The sequence below is a fragment of the Equus przewalskii genome, chromosome X, assembly GCF_037783145.1.
Source record: "Equus przewalskii isolate Varuska chromosome X, EquPr2, whole genome shotgun sequence".
NCBI lineage: Eukaryota > Metazoa > Chordata > Mammalia > Perissodactyla > Equidae > Equus > Equus przewalskii.
The window spans coordinates 46,298,330-46,317,960 of NC_091863.1; the positions used below are offsets into that span (position 1 = coordinate 46,298,330).

General features: G+C 37.7%; 1 protein-coding gene across 4 annotated transcripts; it reads right to left on the bottom strand.

The window, feature by feature from the left end:
* Positions 1–394: 394 nt before the first annotated feature.
* On the bottom strand, positions 395–2,408 carry LOC103543119 (spindlin-2). Of its 4 annotated transcripts, none has more exons than XM_070603385.1 (2): positions 1,954–2,408; positions 395–1,360 (listed from the first exon to the last, which is right to left on the bottom strand). In XM_070603385.1, the coding sequence occupies exon 2, from the start codon at positions 1,336–1,338 to the stop codon at positions 562–564; it is 777 nt and encodes a 258-aa protein (XP_070459486.1). In that variant the 5' UTR covers positions 1,339–1,360; positions 1,954–2,408; the 3' UTR covers positions 395–561. The 4 variants fall into 4 exon arrangements, with proteins under 4 accessions (XP_070459486.1, XP_008508246.2, XP_070459485.1 ...); XM_008510024.2 differs by having other exon boundaries at positions 395–1,340; positions 1,954–2,398; XM_070603384.1 differs by having other exon boundaries at positions 395–1,340; positions 2,134–2,364.
* Positions 2,409–19,631: the final 17,223 nt, after the last annotated feature.

The window sequence follows — 19,631 nt, forward strand, 5'->3', positions numbered from 1 at the left end:
CCTTGTGTCCATCTCTACTCAATTTATTCTGTCTGTCTTCCTCTAGGCCCCAAGATCTCACTCTCCCTCTGTTATTCTTCAACCCCTCCCAGGTGGGTGCCTCCCTCTCTTAAGTCATCCCTCCCCCCCAGGGATGGGGGTAGGGAGGGCCCCTCCCCACCTCTTCCTAAGCAGTCATCTCCCCTTCTCCCTTCCCCTACAGTCCATCTCTAGTTCCTTCTCCTTCCCCCTCCCTAGACCAGACCAGCTAAGTCCTCTTCCATTTTTAGATGGCTGACTATGATACTCACTGAACTTATTCACAGCCTGAATTTACAGCTGTTCCTTCCTTCATGCCCCATCTGCCAAACACACCCAATCTTTTCAACATGACAAAGTCCTGACACACAGCATGTCATGTCCACATACACTTGTATTTTTCAGAACAAAACAACAGTTAGGCGGGCAAAGATGCTGAATTAACAGGGACCCTTGAGCTTTCGGTACACTGAAAAGCAACATTATTTTGCATGTTTATAAAGTATACACTTTCCACAAATGTGGCAAGGTTTACCCAAACAGTTAGGACTTTTTCACCAAATCATAGACATAGATATGGAAATCATCATCAAACTTGATGAAATACACAGATGGTTTAGCTTTGACTTGGTGAATGACTTTACCTGTCCTTTTGGAGCCATCTTCTTTGGTATATTCCACATGTTTACCTATCAGGCCATCTATAACTCCTTCTGGCTCCCTCTCTGCTGGAGGAGACTCACTGGACTCTGGCATAATACGGAGGTCTCCTTCTTTATAATCGTCTAGAAGCTGGTACATGTACAAGACAGGATCTTTCTCATAGGTAATATAAAACCAGGCTTTCATGATAGGTGCTTGGGCTAAGACCATCCCTCTCCATTCATCCTTAGAACCATGTTCACCCTCAAACATATGTTCCACAGCTTTACCAATTATGGTATTTGCAAGGCGTACATCTCTAACTCGAGAAAATGGCACCTTATCAGGAAGGATTTTAAGTTTCAAAATCCTTTCATCTCTGTGAAGTTCCAGTCCATAGACACAGTCAATTCCATCATATTTCACCAGATAAAGAGAGGGATTTATAGGCACCTGATCCAGAACGGTTCCTTTCCACTGGGTGATGGGCTCATCACCTTCCTTCCATCCGTGTGAAATTCTGCAGCCCACGATGTTTCTGCTGGCCTGGGATGAAGGTCTGCACCTCTGCTTCTTTTGAGAGTTCTTTTTCTTCCTCATATTTGCCGATCGGGTGTGATGATCGACAGCTTCCCTGGTTTGCTGCCCTGCAGCTGTCTTTTTGTGAGGGGTCTTCATACCTGCAGTGGGAGGAAACAAGCTAGGGAGAAACATTTAGTGTATTATAGCGTGAGATTTTTTTTCTCTGTATTGCAAAGTCCCTGGGCACCAGGTACTTTGCTAACCAAGTTATTCAGATGTGTCCAGCCGGAATACTGGATATCAAGACACTATTGGATGCTTGTCTGCAGTGCCCTCCCTCCAGGCTCCTTTGGCTGTGCTGTAGGGTTAGAGAGGTGGTTGTGGTGGTTGAGGCCCCAACAAGAGAGAGCAGGCTCCTTTGCATAATGTCTGATCCTGTGTTGCCATCCTAGCATCCCCACACCAAAGACAAATATTTACCATTGCTTACCCCAATCCATCTCTCCATTTCCAACAATATAGTCCCCTTGTCCCCTGACCACTGCCATCTGCTCTTCATCCCTTTTGCCTCCCATCCTCACGTCTTCTGCGTGGTATTCGCCGCTCCTTTGCGTCTCTTCTCGGTCATCCCCTTGTTCACGCTGGGCGCCCACAACAAACCTATTTCCCTTCTGGCTACCTTTGTACACCATCCAGGTGCTCTTTGGCTCCCCCTCTCCCAGTCCACAAATCACCCTTCTCAGTTTCCCTCATCTCCCATCCAGCACTTACCCCAATTTTCCCGCCTTGCACCCACCGACCCCGTCCTCCGGTTTTCTAGGCCCGCGCCCACCTCCCCAAGGCCAGGGATCGCGGGCCTCACGTGCCCAAATTGGACACCTTGCTGCTGTCTCCGCTGTGAGCCTTTGGTGAAAGAGGATAAGCAGCCAAGGAATTGGGTGCTTGTAAGACCTGGGAGGGCAGGATCCGTAGGCGAGGAGCGTGTGTTGGAGTGCGGCGGGGCAGGCGAAGAGGATGGCGGTTGTGTCTCCAGCGCTCGGCTCGCGGGCCCTCCGCCTCCCTGTCGGCGGCAGCGGCGCCTCCGCCACATTGGGCTCCCACCAGCCGCTGTCGCCGCCGCAGTCTCCTCCCTCTTTCCGTAGCGCAGCTTCCTGCCAGGAAACAGGCCTCCCCTTCCTGCCAAGCAGCCCGCGGCCCACCCTTTCCCCAGTTCTCACACCCAGCACTGCCCTGGGCCGGGAAGGCTTTCGTAGGCTCCTGGTCCCGCCCCGCCTCTTTCCAAAATCAGGAGCAGCCGGGCCCACAACCCTTCTCTCCAACCACCTAGCGTTCCCTCCCAGACTCCCCACCCCCACCTCAGTGCCCCTGCCCCTTCTGCTTTCCGTCTTCTAAGAATTTGCTGTTCTCTTTGCCAGGTGCCCTTCTGGAGTTATTCTTTATATAGAGAACCCTGTTTTTCCCGTCATTTAAGGGGATTTGAGGTAGGATGAGAGAAATGCGCTGGTGCTCAACCTGCCATCTTGACCTAATCTGTAGGTAATTTTTACTGTATGGTCGTTCCCAGACTTTACTTCTTGGAGATAATTTTTTCTTTTTCCTGTTTTTCACCGATTGCGAAAGAAATGCATGCACAATGTGGACAATGTGTAAAATCTAGAAAATTTACTCGAAAATAATCTACCCTAAATTCACTTCTCATTTCCCAGTGCTTGCAGCAAAATATCAATACTTGTTATTTCCTTCACTTTTTTCTAATCTCTTAGAAATCTGGGATTATTTTGCAAATTCAGTTGTTAAAAAAATCTTCCTGAAATCATTTTCCGATATTTTGAAAATACAGTAGAAATAACAATAATGGAAATACTAAATACTCTCCGTTCAAAATTAATTTTACTTATTTTTATTGAGGCATTTAAAAGTAGAAATAAAATATTACCAATAAAACGTAATTATTTTTTCCTCTAGCTCTGATCCTATTTCCTTCCCCCTAACACTGTCGCTCAATTTTTGTGTATCTTTAACAATATGTTTATATATATAATTATATAAATATATATTTATATTTACAAATGGATACTATGCATTTTTTGTCTCATATTTACTTTTTAAGTGTGCACTACGAAGGATCATTACTTCATACCGTGGGGCAAAAAGAATAATTCTCTTTCAATGGCCCACAGTTGACATTTCTGGGAGATGGCCCTGGGTCGTTATGACCCAGGTGTATATACTGTGCAACTAACAAGAATATGACATCTCTACACTTTGTAAAACTAACCAATATGTACTTCATTAAACAATCTTATTTAGCACTTTTTTTAACTATATAAATCCACTGTTACAGATATTCAAGATAGTGTTTTGTTTTTTCTTAATGGTTATATTGTCAGCAAGCCTCAAATAGAATTATGATATGTCTCATAATGTAACTTGGCTGAGATTTATTTTAAATGTTTTATCACATGTATGCTATTTTTCTGCATCTTGCTTTTGCTACTCAATATTTTGATTTTTAAATTTCTCTGTGTTGTATCTCTAACATTCCTTGTTACCTTCATACTTTATTGCAGAGTATACATATATGACATTTTTGTCATCTATTGAACAATATATTCAAACATCCATTCTGCCCTTGACGATCATTTTGGTTCATTTCAATATTTCATTATTACAAACAATGCTACAATGAACATTATATATTTTCAACAAGTACAGTATATCTTCCTGTACTTGTTCCAGAGTTTCTGCAGTGTATACACTAGAAGAAGAAATATTGATGTATGTATAAGCACTTCAAAGTTCCCAAATGGTGCCAAATTGCTGCATTAATTAACTGTGCTAAGTTATGGTATAATCAGCATAATAGGTATTCCATTTTCTCTACATCCTAGTCACCTTTTTATATTTTCATATTTTTAGTGTATGCCAAACTAGTCAGTGAGGAATGGCAGCTCGTTGTTTTAGTTTACAGTTTTCTGATTATTACTGAGTTTAAACTTATTTTCCTGCGTTTTTTGACCATTCAGTATTCCTATCATATGAGTTTCTCGTCACATATTTTTGAATTGTTTACATATTTTTTCATTCATGTAAACATTGATGACTCTAAAGTTAGTCAGTTTCACATATTCTATATAAAATTTTGTATTTACACATAAAATATTGGAATCCCTTCCCTTTTTAAATGATTAGAATACTGCAAATAAATATTTACAAGCATTCACAATCACAGTTGTTTACTCCTCTGATTGTTATCCTTGTTATGAACTTGTTGTTTTGCCTTTTCTACTTATGTACCCATAGAAAATATATTTTGCATATCAGTGTATGTGACATAATATTAATTTTGAAACGCACTTTTATTTTGTATGCTAATAAAAAATGACCACCAATTAAACTGTGATAAGCCGTGAAGTGTAAGATATATAACACATTTAGAGATGTTAAAATGTGAAAAACTAAAATAAAGGAAAAAATAAAGAAAGTAAATGGGTATAATAGAATGCTACTCTTTTCTCTAAAAACATATTTGAAAATTTTTTCTTAAATTAGATGAAGTATGGCATTATTGGTAATTTCTTTTTTTGGAAGGAAGATTGGACTTGAACTAACATCTGTAGCCAATCTTCTTTTTGCTTGAGGAAGATTGTCGCTGAGCTAACATCTGTGCCAATTTTCCTCTATTTTCTATGTGGGACGCTGCCACAGCATGGCTTGATGAGTGCTGTGTAGGTCTGCACCCTGGATCTTAACCTGCAAACCCTGGGCTGCTGAAGTGGAACGTGTGAACTTAACCACTATACCACTGGGCCAGCCCTTATAGGTGAATTTTTTAAAAAATAAGATGTGTCATGTTTCTTCTGTTTTCTACAACTTGCTTATTTTTGCATCAAGCAGTATGTTTTTGGGTTATATCAGCATAAAAACATGTGAATTTTTCCATCTCAAAAACACCCTCCTTCTGATTCCACTTACATTTCCAGCTACCACCTCATTTTTCTACTCCCTTTTGCAATGAAACTCCTTGAAGGAATTGCCTATTCATTGTCTTCAATTTTTTCCTCCCATTGTCTCTAAAACGTACTCCTACTGTACTCTGGTTGCCCCGCCCGCTTCCCCACCACTCCATGAAAACTGCTCTTCTTAAGGTCATCTGTGATGTCCAATTTTCATTTATTAATCTCCGTCTAACTTTATCAGCAGCCTTTGGTCATCTCATCTTCCTTAAAAAACTTCTCTATTTGACACTCAGGATCCCACACTCTCCATGTTTTTCTGGGAACTCACTGGCTATTGCTTAGCCTGTTTTTATTCACTCTTCATTATCACTCCCATATCCTAACGTTTTATCTCAGGGCTCAGTTGATAGACATCTTTTCTAAGCTCTTTCCTTTGGTAATCTCATGCAGGCTCATGGCTTTAAATGTCATCTATAAGTTGAAAAGTCTCAAATTTATATCTCTGGTCTGACTTCTCTCTGTACTTCAGACTTGTAAGTCCAGTTACCTACTTGACATCTCTGTGGGGCTGTCTAAACAAAGTCAGTATACTAGAACTGAGATTCTTATATTTCCCCTAAAACCTGCTTCACCCACAGACCTACCTCTCCGTCACAGTAGATGGCAAATTCATCTTCCCATTTGCTCAGGCTATAGACTTAATGTCATTCTTTCTCACAGCCTATGTCTAATTCATCATCACTATGTTGCCGCTACTTTCAAAATTTATCCAAAATCTAACCATTTTCATCAAACTAGCACCACCTTAATTTGAGTCATCATTCCATAACTAGTTCATTGCAAAGGACTCTTTACTAGACTGATTGCTTGCACTCTTGTTCCTTTATAGTCTGATCTCATATATCGGTGAAAACCTACAATGGCTCCCCATTTCACTCAAAGAAAAAGGCAAAGTACTTGTAGTTTCTTATAAGACTATATATGATCCATCCTTTTTGCCCCTACTCCATTATCTTTCTGATATCATCATCTACTACTCTGGCTCATAACATTGACGTATATAAAATTTCTGTGTTCATAGATCAGATAGGTTGAATATCAGCAATTCCAGATGGTTCGACATATCATCCAATTGTGCTCCTTGTACACTGGCATCATTGGTGCTCCTTGAACAAGCAACATGTTCTTCCACCTCCAGGTCTTTGCACTTGCATTCCTTCTTATTGAATATTCTTATTCATTATCTTCAGTTTTATGCTCCTCATATTCAAAATGAGGGCTACCTTGAAGACTTCATTTAAAATCACTACCTCAATGCTCCCAATCTTCATCTTGCTCAACTCTTATGCACATTACTTGTGTTAATCAGTGTATGCTTACTTCTTTTACAAATACTATCTGAGCCTTAAATAAAAAGTGTAAAATAAAAGAAGATATTTCTCACACATGAAACAGTTCAATGCAGGTGTTTCTGGTCAGTGGGCAGATTTCCTAGAAGTGGTAATTCAGGGAAGAAGTCACTTGATCTCATCAAACCTCATCCATTTTTTGTGACTTCCTGGTCCTCAGCCAAATTCTCTCCATCCAACTGGCCAAGAATTGAAGAAAGAGAGAGATAGGAGAGGTTTTCTAGAGAAATGCTGTCTAATAGAAATATTAAGATGAGTTCTAGGCTGAAGAGAGCCAAGAATACTCAATGGAAAAAAGACAGTCTCTTCAATAAATGGTTCTGGGAAAACTGGATATTCACATGCAAAAGAATAAATCTGAACCCCTATCTTACACTATTTATAAAAATTAATTTGAAATGGATAAAAGGCTTAAATGTGAGACCTGAAACCACAAAATTCCTGCAAGAAAATGTAAGGAAAAAACTCCTTGACATCAGTCTTTGCAATGATTTTATGGATACGACACCCAAAGCACAAACAACAAAAGCAAAAATCAAGTGGGACTAAATCAAACTAAAAATCTCCCACACAGAAAAATTAACAATCAACAAAATAAAAGGCAACACACAGAGTGAAAGAAAATATTTTCAAGCCCCATAGCTGGTAACAGGTTAATCTCCAAAATATATAAGTAACTTATACAACTCAATAGTCAAAAACCAAAAAATCCAATTAATAAATGGGCAAAAAAAGGACATTTTTCCAAATAAGATATTCAAGTGGCCAATGGGTCCATGAAAAGCTAGTCAACGTCACTAATCATTAGGGAAATGCAAATCAAAAGCGCAATGAGATATGACCTCGCACCTGTTAAGATGGCCCTATGTTCATTGCAGCATTATTAACAATAACCAAGACATGGAATCAACCTAAGAGTCCAATGATGGCTAAATGGATAAAGAAGATGTGAGATATATTTATATGAGCGATAAAAAAGAAGGAAATCCTGTCATTTGCTGCAACATAGATGGATGTAGAAGGCATTATGCTAAGTGATTTAAATCAGACAGAGAATGACAAATACTGTATAATTTCATTTATATGTGGAATCTAAGAAACCCAAACTCATAGAAACAGAGAACAGATTGGTAGTTGCCAGGGTTGTGGGGTGTGGGGTGGGAAATGGGTGAAGGTGGTCAGTTATAAGATGAATAAGTTCTCAGGATGTAATGTACAGCATGGTAACTGTAGTTAACAATTTGTTGTTAGTACCATCAAGTTGATTCCAACTCTTAGAAATCGTGTACAGCAGTGCTGAACCGTACCGGGTCTTTTTGCACCATCCTCTCACTTTCTGGCACTGTATCTGACAAGGCTCTGTTGCTATTCATAGGGTTTTCATGGTCAATTTTTTTGGAAGTGGATGGCCAGCCAGGTCCTTCTTTCTAGTCTGTCTTAGTCTGGAAGCTCTACTGAAACCTGTCCACCATGGGTGACCCTGCTGGTACTTGGAATACTTGTGTGATAGCTTTCAGCATCACAGCAAGATAAAGCCACCACAGTACGACAATCGACAGGTGTGTAGTGTGGTCCCCTGACCAGGAAACAAACCCAGGCCATGGCAATGAGAGCACCTAATCTTAACCACTAGACCACCAGGGCTGGCTATAGTTAACAATACTGTGCTGTATAATGGAAAGTTGCTAAGTGAGTAGATTTTAAAAGTTCTCACTACACACATTTAAAAAAATGTAACTGTGAGATGATGAATGTGTTTAACCTTATTGTGGTAATCATTTTGAAATATGTACATATGTAATGTCACTACATTGTGCACCTTAAATGTATACAATGTTATATGTCATCTCAATAAAACTGAAAAAATGTCATATGTGTAATTTAAAATTTGTAAAACTATCACATTAAAAAAGAAAAGGAAACAGGTAAAATTAATTGCAATAATGTATTTAACCCAACATACCCAAAATATTGAACTTTAACCATCAATATAAGGATTATTAATGAGATATTTTGTTATTTTTTTATACAAAGTCTTCAGAATCTAGTGTGTATTTTACACTTATAACACATCTCAATTCAGACAAGCCATCTTTCAAATGCTTAATAGCCATATGTAGCTAGAGGCAACCATATTGGTAGGCATAGCTCTAGACATCTTATGGCATAGGCCTTTAAATGGTACCTATCATTTCTACCAAAATTCCATCTGGCCAGGACTCGGACACAAATTCCCAATCTAACTGGAAGAGATCTAGGAAATTCAAATTAGCTGAATACTTCAGGAAAAGATGAGAAAAAACAATATATCTGAACATAATTTCTGCCACAGTACTAAGTGGGGTGAAATATTGAACCTTTCATAGTTCTCGGCAAAGGTGTTCTTTCTCTCTCATTTATTTACTTATTCAAACATTTATTAACATCAATATGGACTCATAGATATTTATTGAATTCTCTGGGTAATAATCAAATACAAATTTATTTTATGCCCAATAAAGTATTCAATATTATTCCCAAATTATTCCCAATGTGACAATTGGGGACATGTTCAATTTGATTATGTTGACCACAGAATTTATTCAATTATTTATTTGCTTATTTGTAACTTCTTTATCCAACAGTGAGAAACCTGGGTCGTATTATCTGCAATGTATTTAATTAACTGTTCAACCCATGGACATGTAAAGTGGTTTTAGAATTTCTAACCCATGCCCATGTAAGAAACAAATTTCCCAATTTGCCAACTTGAATAGATACTGGTCTTAGAGTATAGTTCTTTTTGTCTCTAGCCACACAGTATTCAGATAAGATACTGTTTTCCAAAGTCACTTAGTTACAGTTACTTTTCTTCCCCATCCCTTTCATTGTGCTTATGTCATTGTAATAGAGTTGGGTTCATTTGTCACTGTCTGTATCTTTGGTTTTACTGATATTCTAGTTGTTTTTTTCTTTTGGTTCACATACAGTAAAATTCACTCTTTTCGGTGTGCAATTCTATGGGTTTGACCCATTCGTGAAACTATATGTCCAATACCATAGCACCATACAAACAGTTCCATCACTTTTAAAAATTTCTTCATATTGCTTATTTGTAATCAACACCTCCTCCCACTCCAAATCACAGGCAACGACTCATCTCTTTTCCATCTCCATACTTTTACCTTGTTCATGATGTCATTGTAAATGAATCATACATATGTAGCATTTGGAGTCTGGCTTCTTTCACTTAGCAAAATTTATTTAAGATTCATTCATGATGTATGTGAATGAATAGTCCATTCCTTTTATTTCTGAGTAGTATTCCATTGTATGAGTGTATCACAATTTATTTATTCCTTTTGATGGACATTTGAGTTGTTTTCAGTTGTTGGCAATTAGAAATAAAGCTGTTATAAACATCTGAGTAGTTTTTTGGGAACATAAGTTTTAATTTATTTGGGTAAATAGATAAGAGTGGGATTGGTGGGTTGTATGGTAACTGTATATTTAACTATAAGAAACTTCTTATGAAGTTTTCCAAAGTAGCTTTATCATTTTGCATTCCTTCCAGCAATGTACAAGTTTCATTTGCTCTGCATACTCGTCAACATTTGGTATTGTCAGAATTATTATTTTAGCCAGATTCATAGGTGTGCAGTGACCAGTTGCATCATGATATTAATTTGTATTTCCCTAATGATTAATGATGCTGAACATCTTTATATGAGTTTATATGTCATCTGTATATTTTCTTTGGTAAAGTGTCTTGTCTGAATATTTGCCTTTTTTAAAAATTGAGTTTGTGTTTTCTTATTGTTGAGTTTTGAGTGTTTTTATCTATGTGATTTATAAATATTTTTCTCTCTGTCTGTAGCCTGTCCTTTTAGTCTCTTAACAGTGCTCTTCACAGAAGTTTTTGATTGTAATAAAGTCCAATTAATTTTTTAAAAAACTAGATTGAGCTTTTGGTTTCATATCTAAAACTCTTTGCCAAACCAATGTGGATTTTCTCCAATGTTTTCTTCTATAAGTTTTACATTGTACATTTAGGTGTATGACCTATTCGAGTTAACTTTTGTTTAAGGAACGAGGTATGTTTTGAGGTCCCCTTTTCCCATGTGGTTGTCCAGTTTTCCAGTACCATTTGTTAAAAATATTACCTTTTTTCATTGAATTGCCTTTGCCTCTTTGTCAAAAATCAGTTGACCATATTCGTGTGCATCTATTTTGGCCCTTTTTATGTTGTTCCACTGAACAAGTTGTCTATCTTTTCGCTGAAATCCCACTCCTTTTATTCCAGCTTTATTGAGATATGATTGACATATCCTATCATATTGTACAACATGAACTTTTAAGGATGTACAATGTGATGTTTTAATATATGTATACACTGTGAAATGATTACTACAATCAACTCAAATAACACATCTCACCTAGTTTCCTTCTTTTAAATAAAAACTCACTCTCTTGATTACAGAGCTTTAGAATAAGTCTGGAAATCGGACAGTGTGACTCTTATAATGTTGTCCTTTTATTTTTCTACACTTCTTTGGCTGGTCTAGTTACTTTGCTTTTCTATACAAATTTTTTAATAAGCTTGTTGATATCTACAAAAATCTTGATGGATTTTGTTCAGTCTGTACATCAAACTGGAAGAATTGATATCCCAACACTATTAGCATTCTTTTCTTTTTTTTTGAAATATTTTCTCTTTGGTAGGAGAGTACTTCTTAGTGTTACCCTTTTCTCCTAACGAGAAAAATCCATTAACATTAGGCAGCCAGGCAGATTATATTGAAGTAGATCTTGTTACAGTTTTCTGAGAATAGCCTATAGAGGAAGACAATAAGATTTAAATAAAGTCAAATTACCACTGTCCCAGGACAGATTCTTCTAATAGATACAGTTCTTGACATTCAGTAATCTTTATTTATTCTCTTATTACCATTTAATGTCTGACCCAGTGACCTGAAAGATTTAATGCAGGTACTGAATGTGCCTAATTTTCACTGGGCAATGGCTTATACTTGGTAATTGCTGTGCTAATGTTAGGTTGGTTTCCTTGGGGCTCTAAGCTTTATCAATTAAAATGGAGTTGATGTATGGCCCCTCAGGTACACCTATGATTATCATTGTTCCATTGCCGTGAAAATAAGAAAGTCATATTCTGGAACATTTAGAATATATTTACCTCTTCATGATGAGACAGGTTGGTGATGAAGAATTGATATCCCAACTCTATTAGCGTTCTAATCCATGGTTAATTTGTTGCTAAGATGTATGAGTTCTTTATATATGTTGGATATTAACCCTTTATCAGATATATGATTTGCAAATGTCTTCTCTCAGTTGTGAGGTTGTCTTTTCATTTTGTTGATTTTTTCCTTTGCTGTGCAGAAGCCTTTTACTTTGATGTAGTCCTTTTGTTTATTTTTTCTATTGTTTCCCTTGCCTGGTCAGACCTGGTACTTGAAAATATGCTGCAAAGATTGATGTCGAAGAGTGTACTTCCTATGTATTCTTCTGGAAGTTTAATGGTTCCAGTTCTTACATTTAAGTCTTTAATCCATTTTGAGTTAATTTTTGTGTTTGGTATAAGACAGTGGTGGAGTTTCATTCCTTCCATGTGGCTGTCCAGTTTCCCCAATACCATTTCTTGAAGAGACTTTCCTTTCTCCGTTTCTTGTTCTTGGCTCCCTTGTCAAAAATTAGCTGTCCATAGATGTAAGGGTTTATTTCTGGGCTCTCAATTCTGTTCCATTGATCTGTGTGTCTGTTTTTGTGCCAGTATCATGCTGTTTTGGTTACTATACCTTTGTAGTATATTTTGAAATGAGAGAGTGTGATACCTCCAGCTTTGTTCTTTTTTATCAGGATTGCTTTGGCTTTTGGGGTTTTTGTTGTTCCATATAAATTTTAGGACTCTTTGATCTGTTTCTGTGAAAAATTTTGTTGATAGGGATTGCATTGAATCTGTAGATTGCTTGAGGAAGTATGGCCATTTTAACTATGAGAATTCGTCAAATCCAAGAGCATGGAATATCTTCTCATACCTTTGTGTCGTCTTCAATTTCTTTTAACAATATTTTTCAGTGTACAGATCTTTCACCACTTTGGTTAAATTTGTTCCTAGGTATTTCTTTGGGTTGCAATCGTAAATGGGATTGTATTCTTAGTTTCTCTTTCTGCTGTTTGGTCGTTAGTGTAAAGAAACATGACTGATTTTTGTATGTTGATTTTGTATCCTGCTACTTGACTATATTCATTTATTATTTCTAATAGTTTTTGGTAGATTCTTTAGGATTTTCTTTATATATAATCATATCATTTGCAAATAATGACAGTTTCACTTCTTCCTTTCCAATTTGGATCCATTTTATTTCTTTTTCTTGTGTGATTGCTCTGGCTAGGACTTCCAATACTATGTTAAATAAGAGTGGTGAAAGTGGGCATCCTTGTCTGGTTCCTGTTCTTAGAGGGATAGCTTTCAGTTTTTCTCTATTGAAAATGATATTAGCTGCAGGTTTATCATATATGGCCTTTATTATGTTGTGGTACTTTGCTTGTATACATATTTTATTCAGAGTTTTTATCATAAATGGATGCCGTATCTTAAGTGCTTTCTCTGCATCTATTGAGATGATCATGTGATTTTTATTCTTCATTATGTTAGTGTGGTGTACCACATTGATTGATTTACAGATGTTGAACCATTCCTGCATCTGTGGAATAAATCCCACTTGATCCTGGTGTATGATCTTTTTAATGTATTGTTGTATTTGATTTGCTAGTATTTTGTTGAGGATTTTTGCCTTGATGTTCAACATTCATATTGGCCTGTATTTTTCTTTTGTTGTGTTGTTCCTGTGTAGTTTTAGTATCAAGGTAATGTTGGCTTCATAGAATGAGTTAGGAAGCTATCTCTCTTCAATTTTTTGGAGGAGTTTGAGGATAGGTATTGTCTTCTTTGAATGTTTGGTAGAATTCACCAGGGAAGCTGTCGAGTACTGGAATTTTGTTTTTGAGGAGGTTATGATTACTGTTTCTATCTCCTTACTGGTGATTGGTCTATTCAAAGTCTCTATTTCTTCTTGATTCACTTTTGGAAACTTGCGTGATACTAAGAATTTATCCATTTCTTCTAGATCATCCAATTTGTTGGCATATAGATTTTTGTAGTATTCTCTTGTATTTCTGAAATGTTTGTTGTAATTTCTTTTTCATATCTGATTTTATTTGAGCCTTCTCCTTTTCTTGGTGAGTCTAGCTAAAGGCTTTTCAATTTTGTTTATCTTTTCAAACAATCAGATCTTGGTTTCATTGATTTTTTCTATTGTTTTCTGTTTCTATTTCATTTATTTCTGCTCTGATTTTTATTTCCTTCCTTCTGATGATTTTGGGCTTTGTTTGTTCTTCATTTTCCAGCTCTCTTAGGTTCACTATGAGATTGTTTATTTGGGATTTTTCTTCTTTATTGAGGTAGGCCTGAATTGCTATAAACTTACCTCTTAGAACCACTTTTTACTGTATCCCATAGATTTTGGCATGTCATATTTTCATTTTCATTTGTCTCCAGGTATTTTCTGGTTTCTCCTTTGATTCCTTCATCATCCCAGTTATTGTTCAGCAGTGTTTTGTTTAATCTTCACATATTTATGGCTTTTCTGACTTTCTTCCTGTAGTTGATTTCTAGTTTCATACCTTTGTGGTCATAAAAGATGCTTGGAATTATTTCAATCTTCTTAAATTTATTCAGCCTTGTTTTGTGACTTAATATGTGATTAATCCTGGAGAATGTTCCATGTGCATTGAAAATAATATGTATTCTGAGGTTTTTGAATGGAATGTTCTATAGGTATCTACTAACTCCATCTTATCTAAGGTGTTATTTAAGGGTAATGTTTCATGTTGATCTTCTGTTTGGATAATCTATCCATTGGTTTAAGTGGAGTGTTAAAGTCTCCTACTGTTATTGTGCTATTGACTGTTTCTCCTTTTTTGTCTGTTAATAATTGTGGTATATATTTAGGTGCTCCTATGTTGGATGCATAGATATTTACAAGTGTTATATCCTCTTGTTGGATTGTTCCTCTTCTCACAATGTAGTCCTCTTGTCTCTTGTTATGGTTTCTGTTTTAAAGTCTGTTTTGTCTGTTATACGTTTGCTACCCCAGCTTTCTTTTCTTTGCCATTTGCATGGAGTATCTTTTTCCTTCCCTTCACTTTCAATTTGTGAGTGTCTTTAGGTCTGAAGTGTGTCTATTATATGCAGCATATGTATGGTTTTTGTTCTCTTATACAGTTGGCTACCCTATGCCTTTTGATTGGAGCATTTAGTACATGACGTTTAAAGTAACTATCGATAAATATGTACTTATTTCCATTTTGTTACTTTTTTCTGGGTCTTTTAGTAGTTCTACTTTGTCCCTTTCTTCTTCTCTTGCTCACTTCCCTTGTGGTTTGATGGCTTTCTTTAGTATTATTTGGGTTCCTTTATCTTAATTTTTTGTGTATTTCCTATAGGTTTCTGGTTTGTGATTTCCATGAGGTTCACATATAATATTCTATGTATATTGTAATCTATATTCAGTTGATGGTCTCTTTAGTTTGACCTCTTTCTAAAAGCTCTACTCTTTTGCTACCCTTCTCTCACCTTTTGTTTCTGATATCATACTAACCTCTTATCTTCTGTGTGTGTATCCATTAACCTCTTATCATTGAAATAGATAATTTTAGTGCTTTTCTTTTTGCCCTTCATATTATCTTCTTTGGTGGTTTATCTAACTTTACAGTATTTTTGCCATTACTAGTGATTTTCTTGCTTGTTTTTTTTTTTTTGGATAATTTTCTTATTTCTCTTTGTGGTTTTTTCTTTCCCACTTAAATAAGTCCCTTTAACATTTCTTGTAAGTCCTGTTTTTTTGGTGATAAACTGTTTTAATTTTTGCTTGTGTGGGAAACTCTTTATCTCTCCTTCCATTCTGAATGATAACTTGCTGGATAGAGCATTCTTAGTTATAGCTTTTCTCCTTTCAGCAATTTCAATATATCATATCACTCCCTTCCTAGCTTATAAGGATTCTGCTGAGAAGTCAGTTGATAGCCTTATGGGATTTCCTTTCTATATCACTTGTTGCCTTTCTCTTGTGGCCTTTTTCTAAAGGCCAAATTCTAATTCTCTCCTTATCTTTAATTTTGGACATTTTAATTATAATGCCTCTTGTTGTTGGCCTCTTTGGGTTTATCTTGTTTGGTGGTCTCTGTGCATCCTCTACTTGAATGTCCATTTCCTTCCTTAGGTTAGGAAAGTTTTCAGCTATTATTTCTTCAAATAGATTCTCTGCCCTTTTGTCTCTCTCTTCTCCTTCTGGGACACCTATAATACGAATGTTACTGCACTTGATGTTGTCCCAGACTTCTCTTAGACTGTTCTCATACTTTTTAATTCTTTTTTCTTTTATCTGTTCAGCTTAGGTGATTTTCTGTAGTCTTTCATCCAGCTTGCTGATCCATTATGTATCATCTACTCTGCTATTGAGTCCCTCTAGTGAATTTTTCATTTCCAGTATTTTATTTTTTATTTATGATTGGTTCTTTTTTATATTTTCCAATTCTTTGTTGATGTTCTCACTGTCTTCACCTAGTCTTCTCCCAAGATCAGTGAGCATCCTTATGACTTTTTGTTTGAACTCTTTCTCAGGTAGATTGTTTATTTCTGTTTCATTTACTTCTTTTTCTGGGATTTTGTCCTGTTCCCTTGTTTGAAAGTATTCCATTGCCTCCTCATTTTGTCTCTTTCTCTGTGCTTATATCTATGTATTAAGTGGGTCAGCTATCTCCTGATCTTGGAGAAGTGTCCTTATGTAGGAGACACCTTTTGATGTCCAGTAGTTTGCTCTCCTATCACCAGCTTCAAATGTGCTAGGAGTGACCCAGGTGTGGGCTATGTGTGTCCTTCTGTTGTGACAGGGTTGTTCTTGCTGCAGTTTCCAAGGGAATCTAGGCTGTCCCCCTGACCTGCTGGTTGTAGTGCTCAGTTGTGTGTGGCTGCTATGGATGCTTCAGTCATTCTATTGGATTTGGTTAGCCCCAGCACAGTTGACTTCAAGTTATAATACCACACTCGTGTTTCAGTTTTCCTGTTATGTGAGTAGGCCCCCAATGTGGTTTGTTGCTAGGCTCAGGGGCTTAAAATTGCTATAGGCCTTTGTCCTGCAAGGCTGTTGCCAGGTTTCTCAGGATTGCAACTGAATGTAGCTGTCCCAGGCACAGGATTACACAACTGTTGCAGGCTTTGGAAGCCAGGGCCAATCCCCTATGAGGCTGTTTGAGAAGCACATGTCTTCTGCCCTTGATAAGCCCCATGCTCCACAAGTCCACACACACCATCAACACAGTCCTGGCCAATGCACACTTCCAGACCCCTTGGAGTGGACCCAGTTGCCCCACAGCAGAGGCCCTCTCCCACTCCACCACACCCCATACTCTCCACCGACTCCTCATGCATGTCTTGCCCCACAGAGGCAGACCCACTTGCCTACATGCAGAAGATCCATTCATCCAGTCCATGCATGCTGAAAGGTTTCCCAAGGGTTTGCTGTTGTGTGGGACCAGTTCCTAGGGTGGCCTGCCTATCTTGGCTGAGCTGGATTAAATTGCTGCCCTAGTGGGTGGGTAAGACCTTCAGCTAACAGGCCAGGTGAAGTACTCCAATGGTGTCTGCCAGCATCTGTGTCAGCATGCCTGTAGATCACAATAATGGCTGCCACCAATGTCTCAGTCCCTGGATAGATCTCACCTCTTACTGAGATGCACCCAGAGCCTACCAGGTAAGTCTCTTTTCACCAAAGGACTATGCACCTTTCTTTCTGATGATTGCAAGTTGCTTTCTGAAACAGATGAATTTATGCATGAGAATTTTAAGAGCTGGCTTTTCTCTGCTTCTGTCCAATACCTTTCCTTAGGGTATACCCCATTGTAGTTAATAGCCAAGAAAACCAGATATTGAGACTATTTCAGTTGTGTTGAGTCTGAAGGATGCTTATAGTGGCAACACCACCCTACTCAGCTCCCCCACTTCTCCAGTGAAAGCTGAGTACCTTATGATTGCTCCCAGCCAACCAGCCATGAAGCTTTGTGGCTCATGAAGGTGGCTTCTTTTCTCTTCAGACAGGAATTTCTGCCTCTTCCATCTCAGTCAGGACTGTCCCTTGTTGCAGGGGTTCTTTTTATTCAGTTTTCAGTTCTCTGTCAGGGGTAATTGTTCCAAAAATAGATGTAATTTGGTTGTGTTTGTGGGAGGAGGCGAGTTCAGAGTCTGCCTACACCACCATCTTGCCACTTTCTCAGGTGAATTTATTTTTAAGAGTTATTTTTATATTCTCAATTCTCTTGCATTGATATTTGTGTCAATCCTAATGCCAGACTTCTTAGTTGACTGTTTTTTTTCGTTCAGAACTTTTAATATATCGTTCTACTGCCTTCTTGCCTTCATAATTTTGATGAGAACTCTGCTCTTAATATTATTGAGGATCCATTGTATGTGCTGAGTCACTTTTGTCTTGCTGATTTCATGATTCTGTAATGATGGATATCTCAGGTCACATGGGAACTTTGTGGCCCATGGTTAAGTGTTCAATCTCTACTAAGGCCCAGTAGCAGGTGAAAAGCTGTATCTCAGAGGGAGAGTAGTTACCTGCAGATTATGGCAGGGCTTCCCTCCAAAATCCTAAAGATATGTGCTGTGATTCAACTATGGAAGCCTGCCACAGTCTCCCAACAGCATCCCTATCTGCCACTGATACTTTAATCACCATTTATTCTGCAGGTCAATTTCACCCAAGGGGCAGAGCAGCTTGCACAACAAACATTACCTTTTGCCTAGCTTTCTGTTGTTCTGAGCCCCACTCAAAATTCAGAGCTTTTTGTGTCACTTGGTTAATGAGCCAGAGTAGCACAACCAGTTGAGCAACAGGTGACCTTCAAAATGCAAAAAGGCCCACTAAGTGTTTTGTCTCTTTTTTGATTGTAAGAAGAGCAACATACAAAAACTTCTGCTTAACATTAGAAGAGATATCTCAACATACCCCACACCACTGGAACCCTAGAAATATCATTGAGTTAGAAAGTCCCTGAATTTTTGTCAGATTTATTTCCCACAGTGTGACTTACAAATGTCTTATGAATAAGTCTAGTGTAGTTGCTACTTCTTTCTCACTAGTTACCATCAACATAATGCCATCAATGTAATAGACCAGTATGAAATCTTGTGGATGAAAAAGGTGGCCAAGACTCCTGTGAACTAAATTATAATGTAAGGCTGGAGAGTTGATACATCCCTCAGGTAGGACAGTAAAGGTGTTTTACTGGCCTTGCCAGCTGAAATCAAACTACCTCTGATAAAGTTTATTGACAGATATGGAGAAAAAAGTCATGCACCAAATGATTAACTGCATACTAGTTACCAGGGAATGTACTAATTTGCATAAGCAATGAAATCACATCTGATATAGCAGCTGCAGTTGGAATCATCTCTCGGTTAAACTTATGACAATTCACTGTCATACTGCAGGATCCATCTGTCTTCTGCACAGGTCAAAGAGGCAAGTTAAATGGGCATGTAGTGGGAATCACCAGTCCTCCAGCAAATGGTGATACTAATGTCTGCAATCCCTCCAGGAATGTGATATTGTTTTTGGCTTACTATTTTCCTAGGTAGAGGCAATTCTAGTGGCTTCTATTTGGCCTTTTCCACCATAACAACCCTCATTGCATAGGTCAGGAAACCAATGTGGGGATTCTCCCAGCTACTGAATATGTCTATTCCAATTATGCATTTCAGAATTGGAGAAATAACAGGATAGTTTGAGGCCCCACTGGCTCCACTGTGAGATGGATCTGAGCTAAATCTCCATTGATCACTTCAGCTCCATAAGTCCCTACTCAAAATGGTGGACTGCGGTGCCTTTTTGGGTCTCCTGCCGGTAGTCTGTTCAGAACCAGTATCTCATAGTCCTCAAAAGTTTCAATGTTTTCCCCACAATGTACAGTTTATCTGGTGACAAATAAAAATTGCAATCAATAGGATATATTGGAGTAT